Genomic DNA, 26,719 nt, shown 5'->3' on the forward strand with positions numbered 1-26,719 from the left:
TTAGTGGATACTCCTTAGAGTCTTCAGATCTCATTAGATAGCCCTGAATAACCTGATAGGCAGCACCTTACAGGGGGCGGGGCTTTGGGTTGAGGACAGCCCAAGACTCTTGTACCTGCCTTCCTCAATGTTCAATAGACTTGCATTAAGAGAAAGCATTATATATATATATCTACTCTAATACATTCAGACTGTCTTTCAGACAGCAGGTACCAGCCATACATTAATCTGGAGATGAGATTGTTTCCTCACTGCTCCTGGGTGCACAATTGGGCTGCCTAGCATCACACACTCGCCTATGGACCATGATAACATTTTGTACGGGGAGGGTATCTTTCCAGTTCAAAATTCTATCATCATACTTTTAAACTTTTCCCACTTTGTATGGGTGTTGCACAGTGCAGCACACCGGCAACGTCTGACAAGCTTAGGGAAAACATCTTTTCTCTCACTTTGCACCTGTCTCAATGCCCACCTCTATGTACAAATATTAGTAGATAGGACTTTTCGCCAAAAACAATCGCTGGTTTCATGGTAAGAGTGATGTACCACCCATGGAACGCTTGGTTGGTGCAAAGTAATGCAAAGTAGCACAAAAACTATTTACATTATTTTTACACACCTTTCCAGCTCAAAAAGTGTTTTGCACTGGAGCCTACTTTATGTTGACTTTGAGCCAATCTGCATCGCTTTGTGACTTCCACGGATGCAGCCTTGATAATTCTACCCCAGGTGCATAAGGACATTGATATGAAGCTCATGCAAACACAGGTCAACGCTCTCAAGTCTCAGGATCGCGCTGTTTGAGTGTTCATAAGTTGAAGCCTAATGACAATAAATGAAACAACCACAAGACAATAATTCAAGCCAAAACTGTAAGGGTTTATTAAAAATTAAGTTCATTACAGAAGGTAAAAAGTTGTTAGTTAAATCATGGAGAATCAACAATCATAATAAGTCAAAATCAAATAATGCAAGCAAATTAACAACATAAGGTAAATCTTTAAAGCAAATAGCACCCAAAACCAGAGTATAGTTAAGCAAGAAGACCAACATTAAGTCTGCCTCCAACGAAAGTGTAAATAAAAACTCTAAGCATATCAAATGACAGACTGAAAAAGAGTCTGCACGGTTGGGAAAGCAAGAAAAGTCTGGTACATCTCCCAAAAACATCATCTAAAATTGGGTGTTAGGCAAAGAAAACCACACACTCAGTGTGATGAACATGACATAATAGAGCTTGATTAACAAAGACACAGACATAAACCAAACATTTTTCTAATACACAAGGCACATTGTTAGACCTCTCAGCCTTCGGGTGGTCTTACCCAGCAAACCTGTTGCCTGCTTACCTCGTCTTTATGCTGATTTTTTTTTTGTTGCCCTTTGGACTCTGAGCACTGTACCACTGTTGACCAGTGCTAAAGTGCACATGCTTCTTTCCTAAATAAAAATGGTAACATTGCTTTATCCACAAATGGGATGTTTAATGTATCTGTAACCCCGTATTAGAGTGCACTACCTGTGCCCAGGGCCTGCAAATTAAATGCTACTAGTGGGCCTGCAGCACTGGTTGTGCCACCCACACAAGTAGCCACTGCAGAACCTGTGTGTGCAGTTTTACTGCCATGTCAACTTGGCATTTAAAATCTCTTGCCAAGCCTGAAACTCCCCTTTTATTACACATAAGTCACCCCTAAGGTATGGCCTAGGTAGCCCACAGGGCAGGGTGCTGTGCAACTAAAAGGTAGGACATGGACTATTAAGTTTTACATGTCCCTTATAGTGAAAAACATCCCAATTGGTTTTTCACTGCTGTGAGGCCTACTCCTCTCATAGGTTAATATGAGGAATTCATTGTAACTCTTTTCAGCTTACTTCCTGAATGAGAAGGAGTAGCTCTGTTATGTTTTATACCATTGGTATGGTAATGCTAACATATCTTTACTGGTATAGCTGGATTTAACATTACTATTTTAGAAATGCCACTTTTAAAAAGATGCCATTTTTCTGCTCTTAAAGCTCATGTGTGCCTGCAGCCTGTCTCCAATACACATCTGAGGTGGGGGACGATTTACCTTTGTTCATTCCCTCTAGACAGCCGCACACAAAGGAAGGTCAGGTGTGACTGAGTGCCCATCTGCATCCTGATGGCTCATCCTGGGCAAGAAAGGAGGGAGGAGCAGACACAACTGAATGGACAGAAGCTTGTCCCCACACAAAGGGTTGATTAACCCCGCCAGCGAGTCTGGAGCCAGGGCTATGAAGAACAGATCTCGGTGCACTTCAAAGACCTTTATTTGAAGTCCCCCCCACTTCAAAGGCACAGCTGGGTATAAGTACTGGGTCTCTGACCCCGCCAAGAGTGACACTTTTGGACCTGTAAATAAACTCTGCCAGGAAGAAGGACTGCTCTGTGTCAAGCTACCAGAGGGCGAGCACGGGTTAATGTAGGGTGTGTTTTGTGACTTACCCTGACCAGGACTGTGATTCCTGCTTGGACAGAGTGCATACCTCTGCCAACCACAAACCCAATGTCTAACACACATCATATAATATATATCTAGTATACACCTATTTTGCTGCATAATACAGAGCTGTGCATAGGAAATGAAAAAGACATCACATTTATATAATATACTAACGTAATTGGCAGTTCAGCTAATGAATGGAGCCTAGGAAAGACTCAAGCAAAGGACCTTTAATGTTACAAAGACAGGAACATCCTAAACATGGCATCCTCGTGAGGAAGGTACATTAATATCATTATATTAGTAAAGTAAACAAGGCCACAAATAAGGTTTCTTACTTTGCTGATTTTCTGAAATAGATCAGCACACAAGTACTTGGACAATGCTCATTCTCATGAAATAAAAGTGCACTTTCTTTTTTGCAAATGTGAAATGAGGTCAATGCAGCTGATTAAGGCCTAGTCAGGGTAACTTAAACACATCGAAGTAAAGTATTATTTCCTATTATAAAAACACTTTCACACACAAGATGAAGAGACAGATTTGGCAAAGGAGGACTCAGACAACCTGAGCGACAATAAGCAGAAGGGTCCAAGTGTTTGGGAAGTGGAGCATCCTGGGTATTCTAATGACCCTAGATTCTTTTTTGATATATGAACTAGATGTAGGCTCACACGCCCTTGAGCCACAGTAGATATTTGTGGATATGGCCTGCTTTTGCCAAAGTCCTCAAGGCGCTAGACGAATGAATGAGCAAGAAAATGACAAACACTTGAACGGAAGGATAGTGCTAAGTAAAAACATATTTAGTAGGAAAAAAGCTGCCACATATGCTTCCGATCAAACAGCAGATATTTGGTGAGTTGAGGTCAGTGAGGTCAGAGGAGGCCATTTAAAAGTGGGGGATTGAGAGATTGTTCATTTGCAGCAGTGTGAAGATATGAGATATATTAAGAAGGAAGACTTCGGGAGAGAGACTCGAGAGGGAAGGTAAGGAAATACTGATTACAGGGCTACAGTACAGAAATATATACAGCTTGCAAAGGAACTCAATAGAACAAGAGGAGAGTTAGGAGGCACACAGTAAGTGTATCAGCACATATAGCACTTAGGATGGGTGGCTGCAGGGGCAATGAGGACCCAGCAGAGATTGAGACGCCACAGGTGGAATATGGGAGAGTCTTTGTGAATCAAAAGCCTGATTGACTGAGGGTAAGAGAGGCATTTGACAAACAGCCACACCTGCCACTGACTCCGCCTCAGCCCTACTGACCTTTTAAAGGTAGGAGCCTCTAATATTCTCTAGACTTCTCCCTTGGCCAGTCTGCTTGTAAGATGCAGGAGAGAGGTTTTGGCTTACATTCTGTCAAGTGGTTTGTGGAGACACCACAGGAAGTGGGAATCTGCCCCTTCCTGTTTTTTAGCCCCCACCCCTCATGCCCCGTCTGGGTTCTTCTAGGGCTTGACTGTGGACTCAGGGCAGGGTGCAGGTTGAGCTGGGATTGACTCGAAGGAGGAAGCCAACATGCCCAAGACTTCTTCGCGGTAGGGTGGGTATAGGACTTGGTTGAGGTTTTCTGTAGCGAAGCTTCGCAGGAGCACGCCGCGATGATTCGAGAAGGTATCATAGGTGAACTTGCCGTGGTACCTCCCCATGCCGCTGTTCCCTGCAGCACAAAACAGAAAAGGCATGTCAGGCAGTCTAGAATATGCAACTCAAAGGAGGTGGTGAGGAGCTCAGTAAGTCAGTGCAGGGGCACTGATGGCAAAGACAGGATTGGCATGTATATCAGCAGGCACACCGGATTCTTACCTCTGCACTGAAGCTTGCATGTGAGAGGGAAGCTTTGCAGTGTGCCTCATCCCAAAACGCAAGCCCTTGTGTGCTTAGCAGTCTGAAGCTTGCATGTGAGAGGGAAGCTTTGCAGTGTGCCTCATTCCAAACCGCAGCCCTTGTGTGCTGTGCAATCTGAAGCTTGCATGTAAGAGGGAAGCTTTACAGTGTGCCTCATTCCAAACCGCAGCCCTTGTGTGCTGAGCAGTCTGAAGCTTGCATGTGAGAGGGAAGCTTTGCAGTGTGCCTCATTCCAAACCGCAGCCCTTGTGTGCTGAGCAGTCTGGAGCTTGCAAGTAAGAGGGAAGCTTTGCAGTGTGCCTCATTCCAAACCGCAACCCTTGTGTGCTGAGCAGTCTGAAGCTTGCGTGTAAGAGGGAAGCTTTGCAGTGTGCCTCATTCCAAACCGCAGCCCTTGTGTGCTGAGCAGTCTGAAGCTTGCATGAGAGAGGGAAGCTTTGCAGTGTGCCTCATTCCAAACCGCAGCCCTTGTGTGCTGAGCAGTCTGAAGCTTGCATGTGAGAGGGAAGCTTTGCAGTGTGCCTCATTCCAAACCGCAGCCCTTGTGTGCTGTGCAGTCTGAAGCTTGCATGTAAGAGGGAAGCTTTACAGTGTGCCTCATCCCAAACCGCAGCCCTTGTGTGCTGTGCAGTCTGAAGCTTGCATGTGAGAGGGAAGCTTTGCAGTGTGCCTCATTCCAAACCGCAGCCCTTGTGTGCTGAGCAGTCTGGAGCTTGCAAGTAAGAGGGAAGCTTTGCAGTGTGCCTCATTCCAAACCGCAACCCTTGTGTACTGAGCAGTCTGAAGCTTGCATGTAAGAGGGAAGCTTTGCAGTGTGCCTCATTCCAAACCGCAGCCCTTGTGTGCTGAGCAGTCTGAAGCTTGCATGTGAGAGGGAAGCTTTGCGGAGTGCCTCATTCCAAACCGCAGCCCTTGTGTGCTGAGCAGTCTGGAGCTTGCATGTAAGAGGGAAGCTTTGCAGTGTGCCTCATTCCAAACCGCAGCCCTTGTGTGCTGAGCAGTCTGAAGCTTGCATGTGAGAGGGAAGCTTTGCAGTGTGCCTCATTCCAAACCGCAGCCCTTGTGTGCTGTGCAGTCTGAAGCTTGCATGTAAGAGGGAAGCTTTACAGTGTGCCTCATTCCAAACCGCTGCCCTTGTGTGCTGAGCAGTGTATTCAGAAAAGCAGCACACGTCTTTGGCTCTCGACAGCTGATCTCGAAACGTGTGGGCTGACCACCTAAACCTGCCACCAATCTCATTCTAACAAAGAACTGCCCTGCCCCGTGCGCTGCAACCACTCCCCTCTGCTGCTACAAGGGGGAGTTGAAGGGCGTAACCCTTCAAGATGCCCAGCCACACTTTGTTTTCTTTTATAAGTCTGTTTTTTGCGGTCGGCCCATAGGTCGCATAGATCGCATTACGTAAGAAACAGATTACATTTCAGATGGTAAAATTACTTTTTTTCTATTTTTTAGGGACAGAGAAGTTAGGAGAGTTTCCAATAATCTCAAAATACTGAGCTGTAGCCAGTTCTCCAGTCACATCTTCTCCTTTCGCTGTTCTTTTTGCTTTCATAGTGTTGAAAGGTTTTATTAAGGTTTTATTAAACGCGTGTTTGAGGTTTTGCTAAGCCTGGGCTAGTGATGTTCAATCTGACTCACTAACATGTATCTTTGAGTAGACCTCTATTCTTAGGAGTGTACTTCTCTGACATTATTGTCGATTTATGAATCCAGAATGGACTTGACTGAGATGTGTGTGCTGGAATCATGCTGTGTCTCTGCCTCTGTCCTACCACAGGCTATGTGATTCTAATTGCAACCCATTCAGGTTATGCCAGGCTTTGCGGAAAGGGGACCGAATGAGTCAGAGGACGTGTGTGTATGTGTGTGCGCGCGCATGTCGCTAGCACTTTAGTACCTAGTGCTGTGAAAGTATTTGCATGCACCACCAGACTCAAGCAATAGAAGAATCAGCCGCCATACCAATTCCACCAAAGGGCAGTGTAGTCAACGTCATGTGCATCATTCCATCGTTGCTGCAGACGTCTCCGCTGCTTGTGCGCGCTATTATTCCGTCAACCACCTGCCACCAGGAGAGACATAGAGTTAAACACTTCAGACTAGAGTTAGACATTCAAGCAATGCACAAATGCGAGACTGAAAAGAAATAAATTGACCTGCTTGGAATTCAGGAGAATTTATGACAGGCCAGGATAGGCTTCCCAATGTTTATCTAGGTCTTGAGATTGTATGTTGGGATGTTGAACATTCATTTGGGTGAGAATATTGCTGCATGAACATAGTGTATAGAAAGCTATTAATGTGTCCCGGGGAAGGCTTAAGCCAACTGATTGTAGCTGAAACATGCTAACAATTTCTGTGTTAAAGAGGTTGGGAAGATAAGCAAAAACCACATACTACCTAAATTTCAAAATATCAGGATAGGAGTCCTCTCTGAAAATGGACTTAAATGCATGACAGATATTTTGTCAAATAAATATATAACCCTTACTGAAGCACGCCAAGTCATTGACAGAAATGTGTGTCAGGATAAAATAATATGACGGGGAGACGCTCTGCTGCTTCTCCTTTTTTCAGCTGAGATTTGAGCAGTGGTCCACAGGGTACTACTAAATATTACATGCCTGTAAGGGACCTGGTGTAAGTGTTCTGGAGGGGTTCTATCGCCTAGTTTATTTCGCATCCATATAAGGTCTTCACAGGCATCTGCATACACGAGCAAACCAATGACACCCAGCTCCTAATATGGCTGCAAGTGTCTTTTGGTGTTGAAAAAACACTTTGAGATTAATCTCTTAAGTGTTTACTTCGCAGGTTTTCTTTTCATTTTTCCCCAATATTTTTGGTTCAGAAATTCTATGATGATTCTCAGAATTACTCCCTTTTTAGGTCGAGCCTAGCGGCAGCGCGTATTCACTACTCGCTCTGCGAGGCATGCTGTATTCGAATATGCACTGGAATCCCCGCCCACTCTCCGCCCATATTTTTCATTGGCTTGTGTCATTGTCCTTCATAAATGCTGGCTTCTGATTCGTAAATAGGCTTGTAAGTCTCTCCTTGGTACCGCTTTGTCTGCATTTGTTACTGTTCATAGCGACTGGCCTTTTTACTTGGCTCGTTACACGGTGCTTTATCTAGTGGGTGGGCACTATTTTGTTTATTGACACTGATGGGGACAATGGCGGCTGCTTTTTGTATTTGCAGCACGCCCACACAAGACAATGGCGGCCGCTTTTCTTAGAGAGCGCTATGCTACTCTAACTTGCATGGTGAGCGGGCCATCCGCTTTAGGGACATCAAGCTCAGTTTCCCATTTAAAAAAAAACTTTGATGTTGGATGCGGCGCCCGCTTCCGGGACACCGCGCTCTGTTTCATTTTTTTAAAAACTTTAATACTGAGCACGGCCCTTGATTCAGGGACACCGTGCTCTCTTTCTTTTTTCTTTTTTACTTGAAGACTGAGCGCGGCGCCCTCTTCAGGGACACTGCGCTCTGTTTCTTTCTTTTTTTTAAACTTTAATAATGAGCGCAGTGCCCGCTTCGCTCTTCAATACAATAGGTATTGCTTTTGCAAAACTTTGAACTATTGGTATTGTAAATGACAATGCCTTTTAATATTATAAAAATTCGCAACTGCAAGACCTATTGCATTGTAAATGCTTGTTATTTAAAGAGGGAGATCTTTATATGCCCTACGTTCTCCTAACATAACCTTTTTTACCCTTATACTTTAAAAATTACCTATAATATTATTTTTTAGTTTAAATCAGTTATCAATCGGAAAATCAAAGTTTGAAAAGAACTAACGAAGAAAAATGTTATGCAATTTTAAGTACACATTACTTGTCACATTTACAGACTATGTATGTTACAAGAAACAAAACCTAAAAAAAACATTTAAAAAGCAGAGTGGAAGGCTCTTTCATTTAGAATAAAAAGCAAGGAGATTTCCTATTCTCGTCTGTGTATCTGGAGAACACGAGTAACCAACAGATGATGCTAAATTTACCAGAATCCAGGAACTACTCTATGGATGTTCTGTTTTTTGTTTGACTATCATGTGACTTTACTCTACTTGGCAATTTGAGTAGTGCCACAACTCTGGGTAGGAGTAACCCCCCTTTTAAAATTTGGAAATACACAGATGAAAAGTGTCTCTGTCCTGTGTTTTAAAATATACAGTAAAGGAAGGTAGTGATTATATTGTGTGAGCTCAGCAAGTAAAACAAAGGGGAAGCAAATGACTAGACAAAGATGGCAACATTATGATGTATGTGTCCAAGAGCCAAGATGTCTATAGTGGGGCCTAAACATTATAGGGCTTATTTACAAGCCCGTTGCGCCGCCCATGCGTCACTTTTAACATGGGGAAAAGTGACGTACTGGCAGCGCAAGGGACTCCAAAATAAGCCCCTATTTTTCTAAACTATGGGGCAGATTTACAAGCCCCTTGCGCCACTTTTGCGTCACTTTTCCCATGTTAAAAGTGACGCAAAAGTGGCGCAAGGGGCTTGTTAATCTGCCCCTATGTGTGCATTCTCTGTGGGACTATGTATACCCCAGTTACTATCTGTTCCTAGCTTATGGGGTTAAGTCTCAATAAATGCTACAAGGGCCTACGGAGAATTATTAAATTAAATGTTTATTGCATACAATAGAAGATATTTATATATTGTTTTCATTTGTCCTAAAATTGAGGACTTCCTTCATGCTTTAATACCTTTAAAGCTCATGGACTACGGACCCCACCCTTACAAGCCATGAGGAGGAAGTGACGCATGTGTGATTGCTGAAGATGCTTCAGAGGTTTCAGCCTGGGAGGGTCAAGGTCACTTTCACAAGTGCTCTGAGCTTTTACTTGGAATATTTAAAACTGTTTGCCTCTCCCTGGTACCTGTTAATGGGGTGAGGGAGGTCCTTTACCCAAGGGCTGTAAGGAAATATAAAGACCTTCATGGGGAATTAGGCTTGTCTACTGAACATGGAGATACTTGATTAAACTTGACAATCTGATTTTTTTTTAAAAGTGTTTACTTTGTTTCTTAATGTCCCATGCATAATTCTGCGTGCCCTGCAATAAGATTGGGGACAGACCCATGGTCTCAGATGTGCAACAGAAGGGTGGGAGTAAGGGTGGGGACTACTGAGAACAAAACACCATGAAAGGCCGCAAGGAAGATGGTATGTTTGGAAGCAAAAACCTGCGAGGTGCCAAGATATCATAGCAGGAAAACACAGCCATTGCTAGCCCGAACTTTGAGATTTCCAAATCACTAGGGGTCTCATGCCTCATTTACGAGGCCCCTTGCAGCGCTTTTGCGCCACTCTCACGTCACTTTTTTTGACGTTCCGGTGGTGCAATGCGCCACAGCATTTTACAGGACCACGTAAAGTTACTTTAAGTGGCTTTTCATGGCCTTCTAAATATGTGGCCCTTTGACGCAGAACATTGCGTGAAAGGGGCGTTCCATGGGTGTTGCTGTGGGTGTACCCGCGCCACGCTCATGGAATCTGAAGCATTCCCAAACCTGGGAATGTGTCCGATTCTAAAGCCAGCACAGGGATGACATTTGGGAGTCATAATGAGGAGGAAGGTTTTCATTTCTCCTTGTTTTTTCCTTTTTTTATGTGCGCTGCGCAATGAGGAGAAAGGTTTTCATTTCTCCTTGTTTTTTCCTTTTTCTATGTGCGCTGCGCAATGAGGAGAAAGGTTTTCATTTCTCCTTGTTTTTTCCTTTTTCTATGTGCGCTGCGCAATGAGGAGAAAGGTTTTCATTTCTCCTTGTTTTTTCCTTTTTCTATGTGCGCTGCATCGGATACTCCAATGGAACTACTACCATATAAGGTTTGTTATTATTTTTTGTGGGTATTGTCATCCCTATCTATTTTGTGTGTGTTAATAGAAAATAACCCATTTTAATGATGTCATCATAGGTCACTGATGAAGAAGAGTTTATTCAATATGTCCTACTCATGGTTTGCACTGACCACAAGTCCCCGATTCCTCTTTCCGAGGCTCTGCATCAAAAGCTCCAGCAAGGATAGATCGATGGATCCTGTCGCTGCAGGAATATTTATTGTCGATCATATACTGGCTCGGCTTTTACGCCATCCACAAGCTCCTCAAGACAAGGAAGACAAAGCTCAAGATATAGAGCAAGATGTCAATTTAGTAACGGAAAGGTCTCGTCCACTACTGATGTCAATGAATGAAATCAATAGATCCACGAACAATAATGATTCCTTCCGACTTGCACTGCAGGCGGTTCGGCACAGAGACTGGAAACATCTCATGACAAACATCAGAGGGGCAACAGATCCTAATGTCTGGCACAAACTTGACATTCCTATGATCCCGCACATGATATCTTTAAGTACTCTGGACCTACAACATCGATAAGAAGTAGTCGACTATATGAAGTTGCTATAGATAAAACATTGGAAGATGGCTCCACGATGGTCGCAAGCCAACAGAGAAACAGAATGTTTCATGAGGACTCTCACAAAAAGCGTTTCGCGTTGCCCATGCTGAAGAACACAACATCATGTGGGCGGTCCACGCCTTCATCCGCGAGTAACGGCAGGCACCCACGTGACCAAAGGACAGCGCTAAGCCAGCTTTCCACAGGCCATGTGGTAGCCGATGTAATCCTCCACCGTCCAAGTTGGAGACTTGCCACAAGATGACAATGTCAGTTTGAGGCATGGATCTACCTTCCCTGATGTAAAGGTGGGGGATCTCGTACTGGTCCAAGACAGACAGCTATGGAACAAGTTTATGCTTAGGGTTGAATTGGACTTTTGTCACATGACATGACTACAGGTTGTCACTCGCAGTGCGCCTTTCTTTTGATGATTCAGGACCCAGGCTAATGTAACTCTAGAGTCTGAAAGGGACCTTAGGAGGTCTCACAAACGCATAATATGATGTCTGTGTCCATTTGGGATCCCTAAGTCATCAGCCGGACAGGCCAACAGACCTGGAGATCGCCCAGAATACCCAACGTCCCCAGGTGTGCCAGCTGAAGAAAACAGAGACACAGCCTCGAAGCAAAGGGTTTTCATCTCAGAGGTCCTGAGTGCACCATCCCAGGTGCCACCTTCATTCCCACCCGACGCCATCTCAAAAGTACAAAGGCTAAAAGTAGTAAAGCCATTCCCATTTTGAAACCCAGTTATGAAGTGAAAGTTTAAATGTCTTGTTGTGTTTTGGAGAGAAACATAATGCTACAGATGTACAATATGGATCAGGGTTATTTAATGGTTTTGTCGGTGTGCAACCGCCTGCCTGCTGTAAGCATGGCTGGATCTGGGTGTGATGCAGCGCGGTTAGTAAAAATCTGGAAACCCTGCATCCAGGGTCTTCTGGGAAGTTCCAATCATTATCTCTGTGTCCTGTGTCTTCCTTTGGCCCTTGGGGCCTGGGAACCCCAGAGGCTTTCAACCCTACATTTACTTGGCACAGTGCGCATGTGCCATCCTGCTCTCAGTTTATCAATCTCACAGACCTTGCATGTTCTCTCATGCAGGAGACGTAAGTCATGTGTCCCCAACATGTGCTTTACACGTGTTTGGATGTTGCTGAATAACAGTGTGCCGGATGCAGTGGGTGATGAGAGTACACCCAAGTGGTACTCCTTTTTTCACATTTAACCATTTTTAATGAGCACTTAAAACTGAACTTACATCTACAAAATGATAGCGTGCATCAAAAATTACTCAGAAAAAGACTACGCAATCGCTATGCGGGCTTGGTGTATTATTCTTGGCAGTCGATTTCTTTTTGTGTTCCAGTTTTTTATTAAGTAAATAAAGGTCATACTGCATGAGTGAAAGCCACCCAACATCCAAATATGGTAACTCTGAACAGTAATAGACAGGGTGATGTGATACATTGTACAAGGGAGGAGGAGGTAGGTGGGCATTCCTAGGATGAAGGGTAAGAGGCAATATCCAGGACCCACTAAGAGATACAGAAGCCCTAGGTAGCGAGGACTGCTGGGTCTGGGGCCCTCGGGTGGAAACATGTAGGGTTGAGCGCAGTAGGTGGGGGGCATCCCCTATATTGAGGGGTGGTGGGGCGGTGGGGTGGGTCACCAGGGGTCGGGTGTTGTAGGCAGCAGGGTTGGGCGGAGGCTGGGGTCATGTCGAAGAAAGAAGAGAGAGAAGAGCCGTCCACTGTTGGTGCAGGTGTGTCTCTCATACATTGTTAGAGGGGTGGGTGGAGTTGAGATAGAAGATGGGACTGGTGGGACTGGGGGCAGCATCTGTTACCCTTGATGAGGGGGATTCCTGTTGATCAGTGAGCCGGCGTGTCCGGTGGAAGGGGAGAAGAGGGGATTGATTAGAGGAGGGGATAAGGGAAACAAAAAAGAAACAAAGAAACAAAGGAAAGGGGGTTGGGGCGGGGGAAGAGAAGGGCTTGGTAGGGGTTGAGGGGGTGGGGTGTGTAACTCACAAGGGGGAAGGAAGAGGGGGTGGGAATATGGGAGAGGAAGGGGGAGAAGGGGGGAGAATACGGGGGAGATAAGATGGGGTGGGGGTGAGAGGGTAAGAGTAGGTGGTTAACACCATGCTTACGCAGGTAGGAAGGGTGGGGGGTGGGGGGAAAGGAGGGAATGGGTAGTAAGCATTCCATGGAACAGCAGAAGTTGGTTGTACGATTCAATTCAGTTTGATGCGTTTCAAGGGGGTGGAGAACCTAGGGCAGGGTGTCTGTCAGCAGTCTCATCACCGAGGAAGGGTTCCCACATCTGTAGAAATAACTCTGGTCCTGCAAATTGTAAATTACGCGTTCATGTGAGGCCGTTTGATTCATTGCCACCAACCAGGCTTTCTGTGATGGGGGTACGGACGACCTCCACTGGCGGAGAATACATATCTTGGCTGTGGCCAAGGCTGTGTGGAGGAGGTGTAGCTGTAGGCGGGAGAGTTCCGGTGAGTTCCTGACGTTGTGGAGGAGGATAACTGAGGGGGTAGGTGGGAGGTGTAGCAGCATGAAGGCACCCAAGACCGTACCGATGTGCAGCCAGAAGGGTTGGATCGAAGGGCATTCGCAGATGATGCGTGCTATATCACAGTGAGTATTTGCGCCTCGCCAGCAGAACGTATGGGGAGGAGTCCTGCTCTTTTCAATTTCGTCGGTGTCCAGTGCCAGTCTTGTAGCTTTTTGAAAAGGCAGAACTTCAAGCGTGCCTCTGTCGTGCCCTTGTCTGCCCATTTATCTTCCTCATCGGAGGCCTACAGGCAAATTTGCCATATGGTGCGAAAAGTTCGCGGAAGGGGTTGCGAGAAAAAGTGGGTGGAGAGCGTGCTGTATAATCCGGACATCACTCCTTTGTGGTGCCCCCAACCTATCAGATAAGACACTATAGACGAGGACTGTAGGGACCAGGGGCGAGGGCCCAAGCAACGCCTCAGGCAGTGCTGCAGTTGCATGTAGCACTATGTTTGTCGTGGGTGGAGGCCGAATTCCTCTCTCAGCTGGTCGAACGGTTTAAAATCTCCAGTAAGAAAGAGTTGATCTAAGGTATGAATAACCGCTTCTCTCCATTGAGTCTAAGACAGGGACCGACCGTCAATGCGTATACCATCGTTGCGCCATAGTGACGCCTTTTCATGTAGTCGTGGGTCTACACCAAATAGATGGTATGAACGTACCCAGACCTTGTGCATGGTGTGTAACACAGGGTGCAAAGGGCCTGAGTGACGGGCGCAGCCTAAATACAGAATAGAGAGTACTCTGCTGGCAGAGAGTAGCTCCCGTTCGACTTTGGCCCATTGGGGGGTTCCAGGACACCAGGGAGCATGTATGCCAATTGGGAGAGTTGGAGGGCAAAGGAGTAATGCTCTACCGACGGGAGGCCCAAGCCACCGCATAAACGGCGTGCCATCAGTTTGGTAACGGCTAAACAGGGATTCTAAGATCCCCATACAAAGGATCGAATTTGGGAGTCGAGGCGCAGCGTGGACAGAGGCACCTGGATAGGGAGCATCTCAAGTGTGTATGTGAAGCACAGCAACGTACCCATCCGTACTGTCTGCACCCTGCCCCACCATCGGCTTGACCATTTCTCAAAATCTCGTTTCATCTGGACTATTAATGAGTCCATGTTGTCTGAAAACATCCCCTCAATTCCCCTGTTCACCAGTATCCATAGGTATTTGAGGCGTGAGGGCTGCCAGTGGAAGGGGTATCCGTGTATGGCTGCTTTGGTGGTGCCGAACGAAATTTGGAGGGCCTCGCTCATGTCCCAATTTACTTTAGAGCCATATAGAATGGAGAAGTCATTGATGATGCTCAGGAAGGCTGGGAGGGAGCGGTTAAGATCAGTCAAAGTAAGCAGGACGTCATCTGCATAGAGATAGATCTTGGAGTGGCCAGTTATGAGTAGGCTAGGGGTTCCATAGCCAGTAGGAGTAGTGAGAGAGGTCACCCCTGGCGTGTGCCCCTCCGAATCGGAAAAGGGTCTGATAGGAATCCCCCACAGTTATCCTGGGCAGTGGGGTAGTCATTTAGCAACCGCATCTTAGCAATGAATTGGTCTCCCAGACCAAAGCGTTCCATTGTAGCAAAGAGGTAGTCCCATTCAATGCAGTCAAACGCTTTTTCAGCATCAAGGGAGAGAGCCATTGCGTCCAGAGGATGGTCCTTGGCCGTCCAGAGGGTGTGTGCTAGGGTGCGCAGATGGTTTCTGGAAGAACGGCCCGGCACACAGCCTACCTGCATGTGGTGGATCAGAGAGCGGAGAACCTTACTCAGATGTGCTGCCAGGACGCTGGCCATAATTTAAATGTCGCAGTTTAGTAGGGAGATGGGGCTGTAACTGCCACACAGAAAAGGGTCTCTCCCAGGTTTGGGTAAGACTGCAATCACCGCCTTATTGAATAGGGGTCCCAGGGAAGTCGTCTGCTCTGCCTCCCGGAAGGCAGCATGCAGGGTGTCGACCCTCTCTTCTCCGGACCATCTGTAAAATTCCGCTGGGAAGCTGTCCTGTCCTGGGGCTTTATGATAGGGCAGTTTGGAAATAGCGAGCGCTAGCTTTTCTTTACTGATTTCCTCCTCTAGGAGCACAGTACCTTTGTCTCAGAGACGGGGAGGTGTACCCCTCCCAGGAAAGCGGCCACTCAATCCTGGCTGGCTGATTCTCCCAGGGTGTACAGAGTCTTGTAAACTGAGGCTAACTTGTTTGCAATGTCCTGGGGACGGGTAAGGGCCTCACCACCCGTCGATTTTATGGAAGGGATGGCCATGGCAGCCTCTCCTTGCCATAGTTGGGTCGCCAGCAATCGACCAGCCTTTTCCCGCCTGCTCATAGTGTTACCCCTTCAGGCATTGCAAAGCATACTCGGCCTTAGAGGTGAAAGGGGGCTTGTTCTAGGAGTCTGCAGTGATGCAGGTTGAGGGGTTAGAATAGAGGCGGGTGAAAAAAGTGATATCCCTCTCCACTTCTTTCTGGCGGGTAATCACCTGTTTATTAGCCACTGCGGCATCTTTCATGAGTTGGCCTCTGATGGTGGCTTTTGCGGCAGCCAAAAGTACACTATGGGAGTCCACTGAGTTGTTATTGTCTGAGAGATACTTGGAGACGTGAGTTTTCAGTTGAGGTGTGCAGTACGGCTGTATGTTCATGCGCTATGGTTTGCATCTGGGGGAGGCCAGTCTCACGTCTAGGGGCAATAAAACAGGATAATGATCGGATAGTGCCACCTTTAGTATTCGAGACTCCCGAATGAGAGCAACCATTTCTGAGAGATAAGAAAGTAGTCCAGCCTAGAAAGCCGGCCGTGGACCAGGGAGACAAAAGTATACTCTGTCTCTGTTGGTTGACTAAGGCGCCAGTAGTCCATTATCCGCGATCATATCGATCATCAGGGCCCTGTCTGCGTCACTGCCTCTGTCTAAGGGTCCTGTTCTGTCCAGGAACGGGTCTCATGCAAGGTTCCAGTCCCCACCGATAATGTATTGCAAGGCTCTTATCTCCATTAGTAATCGATTCAAATATTGGAGGAAAGATTGTTTCGCCCCAGTCGGTGCGTAGATAGAGCCCACACAAAAGGAATTATATCCGAGGCACAGTTTGGCAAATGCGTATCTCGCTTCGGGGTCAGACCCTGTCTCTGTTATGGTGACGTGCAGTGATTTATGGATAAGGATCGCAACTCCGCATTTGCAGGAACGCCCACAGTCAAGGGGTGTCTTTGTTGCTATACTGCTGTATATCACCCTACATACCCAGTCTCTGAGTAATTTGTCGGACTCCAGGGCATCTAAGTGTGTCTCTTGTAGCAGAACCACATCTTCCCTTTTGGACTGGAGGTAAGAGATTACTTTTTTCCTTTTGATGTAATGTGTGAGACCATTAACATTCCAAGAGAGGGCAAGCAGTGGATGAGAGGGGCACATATCTCGGGTAGGTGTGGTGTCCGAAAGCTCAGCCTCCGCGTGATGTTATCGAAAGTGTGTTAAGCAACCAAGTGTGGGAGAGGAGGGTGTATTAGGAAGCTATACTATAATTTGTACGAAGATATGATATGCAAGGTAGTTGACGAGATAGCGTCGATAGCTATGGGCATGAGAAATGTGACAAGAGTAGGAATGGATCAGATCCGGTTAGAAATATGGAGGAGGGGTGAGAGTGAGCGGGGACAACAGATGTCGGGGCAGCAGGGGGATAAAGCAAGGGGATGTGAGGAGACGTACAAGTGGGAAGGGGAGGGGGGAGAGAGGGAAGAAAATATAGGGAGAAAATGAAGAAAAACAACAAGCATTTGCAATAAAATAGGTCTCGCATTTGCGAGATTTATAGCTATTGGTGTTGCCCAGAGACCAGTGTTCCCATACCTGACAGCTTTGTTACAACACACTGCACTATGTCTTACTCTGGGCTCTGCACTACATGGCGCTGTAATGCTAGATGCTGGGTGTTTTTTGGTTTGGGATCTTACTATTGGAGTGGAACCTCACCTATTTTGTTGTTGCAATTGCTAGGGTACTGTGGTGGGCATTTCACCCTAATGTTGTCTGTCCTGTTTTAATGATGAAACCCAATAAAAAAAATGTTGCCAACAAAGAAGGGTGCTTGGCCATGAGGCTGTCTTTGAAGGAACAGTCATTATTGTGGTGGACTGGAGCAGTCTACACTAGAAAACTGTAATTCTAAAACAAAACAAATAATAGGAGAATCCGGCATATGAGTCCAGTAGTAATTAGCAGTTTGTTTCCACCCTCATTCACACGTTTCCTCGCAAGCACAAGAGGCCAGTTACTCGTGAAATATGTATTGATGGTGAAAGAAGCCCATTAAAATATTAGAAAGACTGACTTTCGGCCTTGATATCTAATCCTTTCTCTTAAACAAGTAATTGAAATCTCAAGGCAGGAACATTTTCAAACTGCCTGGTAATAGACACAACAAACACGCTACTAAAACTAGCAAAAGGCGAGGACCTGTTCTCTTTTCTGAAGATGAGTGGTCAGCTGACTGACATCACAAGGGTTTGCAATGTGGCCAAAAGGTGTCCTAAGCAGCCACAAAGGGATGGTGTAGGGATAATAACTGGTACTGAAGCTGCTCTTAAATAATGCTCATCGCGTTAATCCCCTGTGATCTCTAGCCGCTAGAAATAACTGTTCGTACTGTGCGCTATACAAAACATGTGCTCAATGACATAGTGACTTATGACAGCTTCAAGGGGAGGGGAATAGCAACTCCTGCCAGCAGTCAGATAAACTATTTAATGTTACATGGCTCACAACACTATCTTTTCTCTTTCCATCTAGTATGCGGTTTCCTGGTAAGGAGCGATGCTGGGCCCATCTGAAGGGATGCCCTTTCCAACAAAACAACAATTTATAGAAGGTGGGCCTAAGGGAAAAATGTTGAGACCTGTGCAAATCAATTCCCCATTAACAACAAGTTATCACACCAAGAGGATCTGCGGGTCTACCTGAACTCATAAGAGCTCATAAGCACAAAACAGTACAAACTACTATGTCCCACTCAAAAGAGAGGGAGTCCTTTAAAGAGGACGGAATCCCATCACTCACAGAGGTGGCATGCTTCATCATCTGGGATCTCCTCTTAGTTGCAACGCCTAGTGCAACCAAGGGCTACAACCCCCTCAATGTGAGGGAGGAGCTCAGGGATGTTTTGTTTGATCAAAAAGAGGGATCAACTAAAATCCATAAGAAGTGAAGCAAGCACAGCATTTAGGGTAATGGTTGCAGTGCATGTGTAGATAAGTGAAGCGATTTAAAATTGACTACTGAGTGAGAAAATTATTTATTGGGTACCTCTTAGTGTCAAAAATAAAAACAGTGCAGGTGCAGTACAGAAAATAATGACTGCTCTAGTCTAAGGAAACAGGTCTACATGTTTCAGCCATAATGATCAGAATATGATCAAGGCCTTCCTCAGGACCTAGATATTAATTGCTACTGCAAAACTAGAAAAGTGATACAGGTGTCAATAAAATTATGGTTGGAGCGAATACAACCTATACAAACTTGTGGTCTCGGCTTATAGAGTTATCACAAGGAGTTTTCAGATTTTTCGTGAAAAGGCGGAGGTCTTGAGTGCTGCGGAGAGCGAAAGGAAGTGATTTCTAGTCAGATGATGCTCTAACAGTAAGGGAACATCCCCCCACTCTTGAGAACCGAAATCAAGGAATATGGGCCAAGAATTGGGAAGAAGACCAGAGCTGCCTGGTGGGGGTCTAAAACACAAAGCGTTTCCGTAAATAAGGAGGACCGCCGGCATGAAGAGCCCAGTGGGCCAAAGTCAGAGCTTTAAACTTTACTCGTTGGGCTACCCCGAGACAGTGGAGTGAGCGCAAATGCTGTCTAACGCTGGATCTCATTGGAATATTAAAAACAAGCCGTGCGGCAGCATTCTGAACAACCTGTAATTTGTTGAGGAGGTATTTCGGAAGACCAATATACAAGGCGTTGGCATAATCAATCCGAGAAAGAATCACCATTTCCTTGGCAGTTCTGGGAAGAAAAGGAAAATATTTCCTCAGAATTTTCAGTATGCCAAAACAGTTCCCTACTAACTTCTTTATCTGGGTGGAGAAAGAAAGATTCTCCTCAACCCTGACTCCCAGATTTCTGGCAGGAAGTCCCGTTGAGGCTGGGAGGGAAAGTAAGCAGGCCAAAAAGATTCCCTAAACTGGGGGTGAACCCCCAGAGAGAAGGATTTCTGACTTTTCCTCGTTGCTCTTGAGTTGGGCTGAGGACAGCCATTGCAAAAATCAGTTGATAAACATTTTTTGGTTTGAAAAGAAGAGCCCTCTGCTTTACCCCAGGTAAACAGGAGCCGGGTATTGTCAGCATATGCTATAATTTTGGCTCCTAAATCTTCCGCCAAATAAATCAGGGGGGTGTAATAAAAATTGAACAGAAGGGGGCTCAGGGAGGAACCCCTGTGGTACTCCTGTGGACACCTCCTGAAGGGCCGAGGAAAAGAGGGGGAAGCCATACCTGTTGAGTACGCCCTTCTAAGAAGGATTTAAGCCACCTCAAGGCATCGCGAGGGGGTACGCAGCAAAGAGTGGGGGACCGTATCAAATGCTGCCGGGTGGTCAAGCAAAATGAGTGCAGCCCTAACCCCCAAATCCAGGCACTCCCGGATTGCCTCTTCAACCTCCACCAAAGCTAAGTCGGTGCTGTAGGTAGCTCTGAAACGAGATTGAGCTGGGTGGAGAAGACCGGCATCTTTGATATAAGCTGTGAGCTGCTTATTGACCACCTTTACACAGTCTTTCGCCATGGCTGGAAAAGGGAAATAGGGTGATAAATTGCAGGAATCCTAGGATCCAACAATGTTTTTTTTAGAAGTGACATAATTTTTGCCTGTTTCCAGGCTGTAGGAACACAGGCCTCTTGAAGAGAGAGATTAATTAATCTGTTGGCTTCAGGATTGAAAGTCTCAGCGACTGCGGCCAAAAGTCTGGCAGCACAAGGATCAGTCGGAGAGCCTGATTTTAAAGCTTTGAGAACTCTCAACGACTCCGGAAGATCAATGGGAGAGAAAGCCACCAGGACGGAAGAATCACTGGGTAACTCCTCCTGAGATAGAGGCCTAGTCAGGGCATGATTACCTAGTATAAAGGACGCCTGGATGATCCGAATCTTATCAAGAAAAGAAACTGACAGTTCCTCACACCAAGCATTGGCAGGGGGAAATGGAATGGATTCTGCATGAGGACCCATAAAAATCCGGACGATCAAGAAGAACTCTTTGGCATTGTTTCTATCTAGCTCAATCCGATCGGCAAAGTAAAGGCTCTTGGCCTGAGATATAGAAGAGTAGTACAACTTCTGACCTATCCTAAGGTTTCTCTAGCCAGGGAGCAGTAATCCCGCCGCCACCGGCGTTCCAGTTTTTTGCAGAGTTGTTTCTGCCTCTTAAGCTCCTGCGTAAATCATGACTTTGATGGGGAATCTCTCAAAAGTTTGGGGGGGACGTGGAGCAGAATCGGCCCTCCACCCTCGTAATCCAGCTGGAGAAGCTGTCTAGAGTGTTATCCAGCACATCAAGGAGCGGTGGTCTAAAGTCAGCAAGAGCATGACTAAAAGACACTGGGTCTATTTTAGCAAAGGCTGGGCTGTGAGCGAGGTGGCTTGGGGGAGTGTAGTCGACTAGGCCCCAGGAAAAGTAGGATAGAAGGTGTCCTTTCTTATGGGAAAATTGGAGCAAATAGGGTCCAGGATATGAACCCCTGAAAGTTTCAGGCCAGGACCCATTGAGTAAACTGGGCAATACTGAGAGAGTTTAAAAATTCCCTAGTCCCCCCCTTCAATATTATCCAAATGGATATTGAGGTCACCAAGGAAAAGATACTGAGTAAATCACAACGCTCGGGGAATAATAAAATCGACTAGAGATTTGAGAAATGGCCCAGCGGGTCTACACGCCAACGATGCTCCCAGCAACTCACGGGGGGAAATGGAAAAACCGAAGTCAAGGACTTCACCCTCACCTAACAGAGAGGACTCTTCACAGCGAAAGCGCCATTAATGACCGCAACCCCACCACCCCTCCCGATTTTGCGGTCAGCTCTAGAAATCTTGAACCCAGCTGGGATAGCTATCTCAATAATAGGACTAGAGGACTCATTCAGCCAAGTCTCAGTCATGAATCATATATATCCACCAGATTGTCAGTGATGAGATCAAAGACCTCCTGATAATGCGTGTTAAGGAAGCATATGTTGATCAAAGCTGCTTCTAATAAAGGGCCCTTTCTGACATCACTTCCAATAGCCTCTGGAATCAGGGGGGTGACCTTCCATGATCTCAGACTGAAGTCACAATTACTACAGAATGGAGGGGGGTGGTCAGACACCTCCCAGTTGCTGGACGAAATGCAAGCAGGTGGGCGTAGCGACAACAGTTCAGAGCGACCATATGTCAAAGGGAAAGGTAATTCCAGTGGTATTCGGGCAGCGTGGCTGGCGTTTTCCGCCTCCCGGTCACTGACATGCAACAGAAACTATGCTTACCCATGCCCGGGTGGGACATGCAACAGAAACTATGCTTTCCCAAGCCCAGGGGGACATGCTACAGAAAGGATGCTTATCCATGCCCAGGAGGACATGCAACAGAAACTATGCTTTCCCATGCCCAGGGGGACATGCTACAGAAAGGATGCTTACCCATGCCCAGGAGGACATGCAACAGAAACTATACTTACCCATGCCCAGAGGGGCATGCAACAGAAACTCTGCTTCCCTATGCCCAGGGGGACATGCAACAGACTCTATGCTTACCCATGCCCAGAGGGACATGTAACAGAAAGGATGCTTATCCATGCCCAGGGGGCCATGCAACAGACACTAAGCTTACCCATGCCAAGGAGGGACATGCCACAGAAACTATGCTTATCCGTGTCCAGAGGGACATGCAACAGAAATGATGCTTACCCATATCCAGGAGGGACATGCAACAGAAACTTTGCTTACCCATGCCCAGGGGGACATGCAACAGAAACTATGCTTACCCATGCCCGGGGGACATGCAACGGAATCTATGCTTACCCATGCCCAGGGGGACATGCAACAGAAAGGATGGTTATCCATGCCCAGGGGAACATGCAACAGAAACTATGCTTTCCCATGCCCAGGCGGGGACATGTGACAGAAATTATGCTTAGCCGTGCCCAGGGGGACATGCAACAGAAACTATGCTTACCTATGCCCGGGGTACATGCAACGGAAACTATGCTTACCCTTGCCCAGGGGGACATGCAACAGAAAAGATGGTTATCCATGCCCAGGGGGACATGCAACAGAAAGTATGCTTACCTATGCCCGGAGGGGACATGCAACAGAATCTATGCCTACCCATGCCCGGAGGGGACATGTACCAGAAACTATGCTTACCCATGTTCAGGGGGACATGCAACAGAAACTATGCTTACCCATTCCTGGGATCATTTGCAAACATCAAGAGGTGCCAAGACAATAGGCCTGCCTGGGAGCAAAATCATCTCCCAGAGTAGCATTTTTCAAAAGTTCACATAAATATACGTGTGAAGTGAAGTACACTTAGGAAATGCAGGGCCAGATTCACAAATAGGTTTTAAGTTGTGCACAGCCTTAGGCTTCACATAGTGTGGTTTGACTAATTAAGCTTTGCTGCACAAAGGGACTATGTGCAGTGACACATACACCACCGTCCTCATTAGCACCAATGGGACAGGCATCTAATGTGCGCCTCAATATGCATACAGGCGAATGGTTACTGCCTGCCCTTGGAAGTTGATAACCGGGAATTGGAAGTCCCAATGAATTTGTGCACTACCTGGCAAGTGGCAATAGGTGGGCAGGCTTTCATAATGTCTGCATTGTGATTTACAGTGGGACTTGTGAATTTCAATGCACTGGTGAGCATTTGCATTGTGAAAACGTACTTTGCATTCACAAAATCTTTATGAAAGCAAAATACTTCTATTGATCTGCCCTGCAATTGGATGAGTCCCTCAACACAAGCCTAGGAAGCAGCAGAAAACACACATCACCACAGTCTGCACTGGTGAGATACACAAAGCAGCAGAAGAGTAATGGAGTACAACACAGCTATGAATCTCCAAGTTCAGAAAGAACAATAATACATTGAAAGGTATGTTATAGCAAAGAGGTGCAGGAACGGGTGATTTTTGTGGTTTTCCTAATGTATTGTACAAGTGATGTTCTTCCGGATCTTATGCACGTTAGCTCATGTTTTTCTATATCTATATGAAACACTCTCTGCGTGTTGGTAGACATTTGGCCTCATCCATAATGCCCTCTGCATTCCATGCCCAGTGTACCTTGCTGTCAGGTGAGAAGGCATAGAGGGCCAGCGGTCTCTCATGCCGGTTGATGAAGGCGACGGCCTCGTCCACACCCTTCACGGTCATGATTGGCAGGATGGGGCCAAAGATCTCCTCCTGCATCACCGGGTCACTCTCCTTCACGTCCACCAGTACGGTGGGGGCTGAGTGGGGAATGAAGTAAAGAAAGGAGAAATACATACACGGTTGAAATGGAGGAAGGAAGACACAGGGTCTATTGAATGCAACATTATTACAATTGCTAGTTTCTTCAGCAGTATAAAGTAGGGGAGAGCAGGTGATGAAAAAAGCTCTCCTTGCAGTCCTTCCCAACATTTTTCCCAGGATCAAAGACAAACAACTTACCGTCTGTAACGTCTTTTCTATCTAACCCCATATTCTTCAGGTTGTGAATTTCCCCAGGCGTCAGACTGGATCCGGAAATTGTCGTAGCAATTCCCTCACGTGTTGGTAGGTGTGGTCATGTGGTTCTGCATCGCGTCCGTCTCGCCCCGGATGTTACGCCACTATATCTAAGACGGTCTGCGCACTGACATCAAAGAATCAGTTCCAGAGAATGGGGAGGTGGGTGGGATGGTGAGGAATCTGCAGTTAGATCAAGTCTCTACCAGAAAAGGTGTTACAGAAGGTTAGTAACTTTTTCCGATAGAGACTTCTAACCGCAGATTCCACACCTAGTGAAAATACACCAAATTGCCTCCCCAGGTGGTGGGTCTGTGGAATGACTTAAACCAGGAAATACTGCAAGGCGGATCAGGTAAGAAGCCCCTCCCACTGGACCTGGCTATCCAGGCAGTAGTGCCTCATGAACGTATGGAGGGACTCCTACGTAGCAGTCTGGCAGATGTCCAAAACTGGCACACCACTCGCTAGCGCAGTTGTAGCAGCCTTCTCTCTGGTGGAATGAGTGTGCAAGCCACGATTGCTTTTTGCCCAGCCCACACCAGATCTTGATGCAATCTATGGGAGATGGTACTCTTTTGGACTGATTTTGCCTTCCTTAGCTCCATAGAAACCAATAAAAAGTTGGTCATCCTTTTGGTATTCTCTGGTCCGATCAACATAGAAGCTGAGGGCCGCACTTCTTTTTCGGAGGGATGAGGGGGTGCATTGAAAGTTGGCAAGGTGATCGATTGCTCTATGTGGAAAGGCGTTCCAATCTTGGGCAGGAATGCTGCTTTTGTCCAGATGACTAAGTTGTCCATAAAGATGTGTATAATTGCACCACACACATTGCCTGAAGTTGACTCACTTGCTTGGCTGATGTAATGGCGATGAGGAATACCGTCTTGATGGTTAGTAAGCGAAGAACACAACTGTGCAATGGTTAACCCTGGGCGTAGTACTACGCTACGCTCATTGAGCATGCAAAGTTGGTACTACTACGTACTACACAAAATGCATGTAGCACAGTGCAGAAACTGTGCTAAAACGCGTGGCAGCAGAATCAACAACACCCACAAATGCTTTGATTAAGCAATTTTACATGCTAAAAAGTATAAAACCAATTCACAAAAGTGAATTTTGACATGGAAATATTAGGCAATGAGAGAGGTGATGATTTTGGGGTCCCCCCTAACCTAGGGGGAGGACCAAGCAGATGCCTTGTACACAAAGAGCATATCGTGCTGGTGAACGATTCAGTGATTGTCCCTTCCTCCTAGGACCATCCAAGCACAGTTATGGGCAAAAATACAATCCCAACCAAAGGCCCTGCAAAGCATTATGGGACGAGATTAGCAGTGGGCAGTGAATATTATAGTGTCCAATATCAAAAATTCTACAAAGACCTGCAGTTCAACTAGTCGTTACTAAATGTCCCTCACGAGTTAAATGGAAAAGCATTGAAACCCTTTCATGAAGCCCCTAATGCTGGCAGAAAGTGTCAACGAGGGAGAACTGCCCTGGGAACTCCAATGTATAAATGTTTTGACACTGCAGTGACAGATCAAGCCAGACTCTGTGCCACTTCAGAGTGAAACCATCATTCGTGATCAGCTAGGCAACGTCTAGTGAGTTTGTTCATCTTGGCATTTAAAGATCCTGCTTGGAGTTGAGGGGTCAGGGAGGTGCCATGAGCATGCAGCCACTTGCGGAGATGTAGAACGTCCTGGCGCAGGACCCATGATCCTATGCCGCCCTGGTTGTTGCAGTTCCGCATAGCGGTTGTGTTGTCTGTGAGAGACTCTACCTGTTCAACCTTGATAGTCGGGAGGAGCACCTTCAGTGCCAAGTGGATTGTTCAAAGCTCCAACAAGTTGACATGGAGGTGAGCCACCCGCTGAAGACGGTAGTCCTCTGATATCCATTTCTCCCAGATGACCTCCACAAACCAGCAACGCTGCATTTGTCACAAATGGCACCCTCGGTGGGATAGGGAGTGGGGTCTGACACTGGTCCAAATGTACTCTGGCAGCCACCACTGCAGATCTCTCACAGTCTCCTTTTACACCTGTATTAAATCTGACAGGCTGCCTTGGGGCTGAGCCCACTGAGACTTCAGATCCACTGCAAACCTCAGATGTGCCACCTGGCGTGGTCCTCAAGCAGGAAAGAGGAGGCCAAGCAGCCAAGAAGCCTCAGAGATGATCTCACTGAAAGCTAATCTCATTGATAGCCAGGGCAAGGGTTGAAACATCAGGATCATAATCAGAATGCCCTAGACTCGAGGCAGAGCTCGGAAGACAACTGTATCCAGGATTGCTCTAATGAAGGAAAGATGTGAAGGACTCAAGTGTAACTTTGGCCGTCGTCTGAAGGTTGCTTACAACTGTCTGAGGCCAGCCCGCCCTTAGCAGCCAGTGAGATATGTGTAGACTGATATTCCCAGCCTTCACAGGTGGGCTGTGACCACCACCATTACCTTTGTGAACACTCAAGGTACACTGGTTAGGCCAATGGGTAGTACGGAGAACTGAAAGAGCTCTTGGCCTATTTGAAACCACAGGCAACGTCTACCATCCAGTCTCTTGGATCCAGGGCAGACAGAACTTAGGCCAGAGAGAGTATCTTTAACTTGTCCTCTGGAGAAAGAAGCTCAATAAGCTGAT

The 26,719-nt window shown here is 46.5% G+C and overlaps 1 protein-coding gene and 1 long non-coding RNA gene across 2 annotated transcripts in view; one reads left to right on the forward strand and one right to left on the reverse strand.

Annotated features, from left to right (window-relative positions):
- Positions 1-26,719, forward strand: part of LOC146839538 (uncharacterized) — a 1,010,507-nt gene that overhangs the window by 358,882 nt on the left and 624,906 nt on the right. The window lies entirely within an intron of this gene.
- The window catches only part of LOC146839540 (aldehyde dehydrogenase family 3 member B1-like), a 247,132-nt gene continuing 221,274 nt past the window's right edge, over positions 862-26,719 (reverse strand). The window contains exons 8-10 of the mRNA XM_085651596.1: positions 23,646-23,812; positions 6,292-6,391; positions 862-4,138 (exon numbers count right to left, since the gene is read on the reverse strand). Of these exons, the coding sequence (XP_085507722.1) occupies positions 3,927-4,138; positions 6,292-6,391; positions 23,646-23,812 (479 nt within the window). The 3' untranslated portion in view covers positions 862-3,926. The remainder of the gene's footprint in view (positions 4,139-6,291; positions 6,392-23,645; positions 23,813-26,719) is intronic.

The sequence above is a fragment of the Triturus cristatus genome, chromosome 4_1 (genome assembly GCF_964204655.1).
Source record: "Triturus cristatus chromosome 4_1, aTriCri1.1, whole genome shotgun sequence".
Classification (NCBI taxonomy): Eukaryota; Metazoa; Chordata; class Amphibia; order Caudata; family Salamandridae; genus Triturus; species Triturus cristatus.